General features: G+C 43.6%; 1 protein-coding gene across 1 annotated transcript in view; it reads left to right on the top strand.

Annotated features, from left to right (window-relative positions):
* mast4 (microtubule associated serine/threonine kinase family member 4) overlaps window positions 1-7,149 on the top strand; it is a gene marked incomplete in the record, with an annotated part of 204,817 nt that overhangs the window by 67,619 nt on the left and 130,049 nt on the right. The window contains 1 exon segment of the mRNA XM_014024937.1: window positions 5,657-5,790. Within this exon segment, the coding sequence (XP_013880391.1) occupies window positions 5,657-5,790 (134 nt within the window).

The raw sequence follows: 7,149 nt of genomic DNA, 5'->3' as shown, positions 1-7,149 counted from the left end.
TCTGTGGATACCACCTTGCGAAATGACACTCTCCCTATCGGTGAGCCTCGGCACAGCAGGCCGGGTTCCCTCCAAGGGCAGAGAGCCCTCATGCATGAGTCAGTTATCGTCAGCTTTCTGTGGCGGTGACATAATGCACACAACCGGTGAGAGCGGGACCAGCGCTGAAACCGGCGCATTTTTAGCAGCCCGAGTGGAACTACTGCGATCATAGAAGCCGTCATGCCCAACAGTTGCAGAACGGTCTGAAAACGCAGTTTGCATCCCAGTTAAAACTGAGAGAGGCAGCGGTGAAACGCAGCTACTCTGTTTTCTGAGAGACACGCTCTGCCCGACAGGGAGCATATTTCTAACCTGAGGAAAGAAAACTGCTGACTCGGAGTCGATAAGCTTTTCTGAAAATTTACAGAAAAACCCAGAGCCTGAATGTGCAACAGAACCTGAGACAGATGCTCTGTAGCCTGCTCCTTGGAGCTGGCTATTATTGCCCAGTTGTCCAGGTACGCTAACAGGCGGACTCCCTTCTCCCTGAGAGGAGCTAACGCTGCTTCCACAAGCTTTGAAAAGGTGCGGGGTGCTAGCGACAGACCAAATGGCAGTACCAGGTATTCGTAGGCTACGCCCTTGAACGCAAACCTCAGGAATTTTCTGTGATTTGGGTGAATCACTACATGAAAGTAAGCGTCTGTTAAATCGATGGTTGCAAACCAATCGCCCGGGTTGACAGAATGTAGAAATTGCCCGAGTGTTAACATTTTGAACTTGTATGTCAGTATAACTTGTATGCCAGTAACATGTTTATTTCCTCTCTCAAAACCATGGCTGCTTTGATCCTAACAATAGTGTTTACCACGGTGTTGAAAGGAGGCGGCCTTATGCAAAACTGTAGCCGGTAACCCATGGCAACAGTTCTTTCCACCCAAGGGGATGGTGCGCATGCACGCCAGAGAGAGTCGCATCGCTAGGCGACCAACTTGTGTTGGCGATGTGGTGCTGCCCTCTGTAGTATGAGAGAGGCGCAGCATTATCTGACTGTCGCCCATAGCTTTTTGATTTATTTGTGTGTAAATTTTATACTTAACACATTTACACAAATGTTAGAAACAGTTGTGCTTTGAACATTTAATGCACCCAAACTGGGGGCTTTTAGTGCAAACACTGTGAATGGGGTGGGACTGGTGCTTGGGAGACTATGTGAGGGAAACGCAGCGCCTCTTGGGGCTGGTTCCCTGAACAAAACAAACAAGATTCCTTTTGGGCAGCAGCCGATAGCAGGCGATCATGTCTCCTTGGCCCTGAAGTGACAGTCCCACAGCTAGGAGGACTGTCTTCTTCCTCCGAGGCGTCGAGCCCTTCAGAAGACCCAGAGGGGGGCCCTTGCTCCAAGCTGAATGGCGGGGAGGTTGGTCGCGGTTCTGAGGCTGCACTGACTGGGTGCTCAGGCTCCCAGGCGGCACTGCTCTCTTAACAGGAGGCGGCTGAGCAGCCGGCTTCTGTGTGCTAGTCTTCGGTCTCGCGTCACATCTGGGGACAATACAGCGCAGGGCTTCAGCCTGCTTTCCCCTCAGCTCAAACTTTGCCTGAATGACGTTGAGAGACCAACCAAATAACCCAGCAGTCATAACTGGTTCATCCAGGTATGCAGCTCGGTCTCTGTCTTGGACATCAGAGAGCGTCAACCACAGATGCCTCTGCGCCACCACGGTTGAAGCCATCCCTCTGCCCAGGGAGAGCGCTGCACAGCGGGACGTACGGAGAATGTGATCCGCTGTGAGTCTGACCTCGTTAAAGAGAGGTAACAGAGGACTCTCTGTCGGTACTAGAGCTCCGAGCTCCGCCAGAGACATAGCTTGGGATGTCTGGAGCATGCTAATGGAGCTCAGACCGCGAGCAGTGGTGGCCTGAGCCTTGTAAAATTTTTCAAGCTGCGCAGCAGAAAATCTACACAGAAATATTGCCCATAACCGGGTACTGTGACGCGGGTGGACAGAGGTTTGCTCCAGCAGGACGTCAGCTCTGAGATTAAATCTGGGAACATGGGAAGACGGTTTTTCACCACAGTTGGTTCAGTGGGAAGAAAAATCCCGCGAACCGCGACGGTTTTTGTTCTGAGCCACACGACGACACAAGGAGAGAAAAGACGTGTCCTCCTGGTCTGCCTCCACAGCAGCGGGGCATCTAGACCAGGCCGGGTTCCTCGTCGTCTTTCGACAGATGAACATCCAAGCCAATATAAACGGCTAACCCCTCCTGTGCTCTACTCGGTCCGCCCAGCTGGAAGCGGGGACTTTGACCGACAAATATTCCTCGTCAGACTTGGACGGAACCGAGTTACTGGACTCGGAGAGGAGTGGGTCTTTTCGTGAGACCACGGTTTCGCCCAGCACTTTTTCTAAGGACTTAACCCGTCCCTCCAGGGTTGAGCAACGAAGCTGGCGGCAAAACACACACGCTTCGGGCGCCGCCAACGCTCTCTGAATGTGAACGACCCCCAAACAGACCGGGCAAGACTCATGCTGGTCCCTTTCATGGAGCAAGAAGCCGCGCCCACAGGGGCGACCGACGACTTCTGCTCCTTGAGGTAATTTTGTGCTCATCCCAAACCACAAAATATTCTATTTTGTTGAAATGAAAAGCTACTCAAAGCTAGCGCTCCACTGGCGGACACACTTACCTGTAGGCAGCGGCGGCCGACACCAACAAAAGCAGTTAAGGTAACTTTAAGAGCCTTCCAACAAACAAAGCTAACTAGCAGCAGCTAACTAGCTAGGTTGGAAGAGATGGGGGTTCCAGCGAGGTGAAGAGCAATAGAACTAAGGAGTGACTGTGATGGCGACAGTATATATATGTGTAGGCGGAGCCTGACATCTGTCGTCATCACGTCACCTGCCTAAAGGCGTGTTTAGAGGTGGCTTCAGCCAGGACACGCAGGGGCGTGGTTTCCCATACATGATGTGTTGTATCGAGTGTATTGACTGAAAGGGAACTACTTTTACTCTCATTGAAATCTGTGAGGTCACAGAGCAGTGTTGCCAGGTTTGCTTATTATGAGCGACTTTGGGCTTCTTTTTTTCTAAAGTCGCTTGTAAATTCCATGACTCGTGGGTTGCGGTTTTTTGGGCTTATTTTTGTGCGAGTTGCTTATTTTGGGCTTATCTTTCTGAATGACATGCTAAACTCTGCTCCTGTTGAAGCAGAACATTAGGAGTAGTGGGTTTGTCCCTCCCATTCCCTCGTTTCCTGGTCGTCGCTCCGCCCGAGTTGAGTCGATACACTTCAAACACACACACCAGAGCCCAAGAGTGACGCGGAAACATGCAGGGGTAAGGCAGTGCGGTCCGGTCCTGTTCAGAACTTATGACAGGAGACTTGATACAACGCACATGCGCGTCTACTTCTAAAACACTGTCGGGATTGGTACACTGGATTTAATGGACTGGGACATTTTACACAAGTGGTGCACAGACAAAAAATAAATAAAAGATGCTGCTTACATTGGGATACAACTACAGTACAGTAAAATATTGATAAGTTTTAATTTGTTTGGAATTTGATGATTAAATTGCATGAATTGAGCGAGAGAGAACAATGTGAGCCAGAGACAATTTTTTTATATCAGCAAAAACCACTTCTTCACCTCTGGATATAAGTGACAAAACAGAGTGAGAATGAGTTGCAGTAAGTTAGGAAAAATATAAGAGTGAGGAAAAAAGAGCGCACAAAGATTTTTGGGAGTTTTTGTTGACCGTTGTCATTTTACTGCAAAATGCACTTTTCTCATGATCACAGTTTAAAAGTATATGTTATTAAAATTTAAATTTTTCAAACCTTTAAAGTTGTTGGTTTTTATGATGATTTTATGATAATTTTGCTGTTGCTTATGCAATAATAAATGTATACGTTTGTACATAACTGTTATAATTTACCTCTATTTTACAGAATGTTGGGGGTTAACAGTTGGACTTATTTTGTGCTTGTTTTCATAGAGCTGGTTGCTTGTTTCTGTCGCGAGATCTGGCAACACTGTCACAGAGGTCTTACCTTTATTGCCCCTGAAACTTTACTTAAAGTAAAAAAAAAAAGTTTATTTCTTTGTTTGTCAAACAATTTCTAGCTTGATGCATAATTTTAAAATGACATTTAAACTCAGTGTTTACCTAGAAGCAATCCTGATCTATCTGACAAACTCTTGGTTTAAAATAGGAAATCTTTGTTGAGCTGTGTGCTTTCATCCAGTGACGTGATTTAAGTCCAACTAATGCCAATAATAATGATCCCAAACTTAAATCAGAAATAACCGCTGAGTTGACATTTTGTCATTGTGATTGATTTTCTACCCTAACCCTAATCACAACATGATACTAATCACTCGTATCCATTCCTAAAGCAACACCTCAAATGCCTGAACCATTACTGTACAATAATAATATACTATAATACTGGCTGTCAGCTGGGCAGTGAACTTAAAAATATGTTCTCTGCAGTTTGTCATAAAACCTGAACAAGAAATACCTGCTCAGGCCCAAATGAGATGAAGACGCCCTTTCAAGTTTAGAGCACAGACTCATCTTTCCATCTTCCTGTTTATAAAAAAAAAAAAACACTTATGCAACTTTTGTATTCTTTTTGAAGTCAGAATGACAATATAAAACTAAAGTGTTCAGGTAGTTACTTTTAAATGTCACATTTAAACGTGCAGGGTACTGCTTTGTCATCAGTTTAGTAAATTAATGTGCTGTTTATAAGTGAAATCTTTAGCTCCATCTGGTGGTGAGAGGTAAAAGCTCACGTTAGTCAAAAACGTACTGATGTACAAACTTTTTATGAAACAAACTTTCATAAAGCTACTGGTCTTGAAACTTGCAGGCACGTGCATTTACCTAATAACTGCAGAGTGCTAGCTCTGTGGTTATGCAATTTGAAGGTTTTCAGTGATCCCTTAATAAGCTTTTCCCCTTCCTTGGATAAATTTAACTCTCTGACTTCCTGTGTGGCTCCACAGAATTAGAAGATCCACAATAAAATGCCTGAGAGCAGAAACCTGAGATTTTCCCTTTTGTGATGGTTTAAACTTTGAATTTATTCTTATAAATGTCTAAGGTGGAATATCACTCTGTTTTGTTTGCTTTGGTTGTTGCTATTTAAAATAAATGTATCCATACTATTTCTTTGATTTGTTCATTTTATTGTTGCCTTAAAAGTTATTTATTTCCAATAAGGGTTGGGTAATATTGGCAAAAAAATTACTCATTATTAATTGTGGTATTTAGCCAATAACAATTAATTTGACGATTAATCCCCTGGAGTCCCTGGACAGTCTTATGTCCTGGTCACATGACTAATTTAGTGGGAAAGATTTGCTCTTCGTAAAAAGCTGTTCCAAATTGTATCAAAATTACAGACTTCAGGCTACACATCAATTTTTAAATTGTGTTGATAGATAGATGGATAGATAAATTACAGATCTTTTTTTTTTAACGTTTGTTATATTTGAAGCAGAGAGGAGCACCAAGCAGACTCTGTCTGGTTGCATTAATCGTATTAATCGTCAAGTGCCAAAAAATAATTGATTATTTTTCTTACGATTAATTGCAAATGAAACGATTATGCCCAACTCTATTTCCAATACAATAAATAGTTACTCACTGTTTTACAGGAAAATACCTGCTGCTGCCCCCCAATATCCAGGTGACACAGACGGCACTGCAGCCTCCATCTGAGACCTCAAACCTGGTCCGTATGCGCTCCCTGCACCTCGGGAAGTCGGACCCATCACTTAACTCCAGCGTGGTGAGTTACTTATAATTTTAGATTTGTTTCTGATCTTCTGCATCCTGTTATCAGGCAGGAGGCACTCAGCCTGTTAAGCTGAGATTTGGTAAAAAAACCTTCCCTACAGCAGTAATGTTTCATAATGTGGGACGTTTCATCTCCTGTAGCTCCTTTAGGTCACAGAAGCAACAGATCCAGGAAGGAAACACAAACATCTCTACACACATAAAACCATTGTATTAATAAATAATAGGTTGGATTTAATCCTAATGTCCAATATGTAAATAAGACAATTTAAACAAACGAGAATCCCCTAAAAGAGAAGGACTGCCGCTTCTGTGGCTGCAGAAACAAAATGTTGAGCCTGGGAAGAATTCAGAGAAGCCATGAAGGGACTTTCAGTTGACTTGAAGGAGATTTTGTCAGATTGTTGAACAAGTCAGAAAAGCAAAGTAAGTTCTGTTTGACTTGAATGGGGAACGGCTGACCCAGGTTAGAGATATTATTGAGCTGTAGAAAGAACACTTTAAGGATCTTCTTAAATTGATCACCACGTCCATCTTTGAGGAGGCATAGTTGGAAGGTTTTGGGTGCGGGGAGTGGATGGCATTCACCCTGACACCTCACTCACTTTAAGATCTGTGATGCCTGGTCCTTCTCCTCTGTGGCCCCCAGGCTCTGGAATGAACTCCCTTTTAATCTGCGCTCCATTGAAAACATAGCACGACGGCTCAGTCGTTAGCACTGACACCCCACAGCAAGAAGGTCCTGGGTTCGATCCCCGGTTCGGACCTGGGGTCTTTCTGTGTGGAGTTTGCATGTTCTCCTCGTGCTTATGTGGGTTTTCTCCGGGTACTGTGGTTTCCCCCACCCCACAAAATATGCACAATAGGCTGCCTTCAGGCCCAGGCCTCCCTTGAAAAAAAGATCTAAGATCTCAACAGGACTTGCCTGGTTAAAGAACAGTGAATAATAATAAAAAAATATTGTCTTTCAAGTCACTCCTAAAAACTCACTTTTTCTCTCAAGAATTTAGCTGACCATTTCACCATTACTACCAGTTTACCTCCATTATGAATGCTTCGCTAATCTTTGTTTTCTTTACTATTGAACCTACGCCATATTTTCTCTCCCGCATTCATTATGTTTTTGTGTATTATTGTATATTTTGAACTGCACTGACCTTGTGTTTGATTTACAATTTTAGAAATTAATTCCTGATTTGATGTTTCAATTTTCGTTGCTTATGTTTAATTATGTTTTTCTGTTTCATTTTATTCTTTCCACCATTTTTATACTGTTAATGATTGTACAGCACCTTGTGAATATATTTCTGTGAGAGGTGCTTTATAAATAAAACTTTACTTACTTAATTAC

The sequence above is a fragment of the Austrofundulus limnaeus genome, unplaced genomic scaffold, assembly GCF_001266775.1.
Source record: "Austrofundulus limnaeus strain Quisiro unplaced genomic scaffold, Austrofundulus_limnaeus-1.0 Scaffold447, whole genome shotgun sequence".
In the NCBI taxonomy this organism is placed as follows: domain Eukaryota; kingdom Metazoa; phylum Chordata; class Actinopteri; order Cyprinodontiformes; family Rivulidae; genus Austrofundulus; species Austrofundulus limnaeus.
This window is presented reverse-complemented; position numbering and strand designations above follow the sequence as displayed.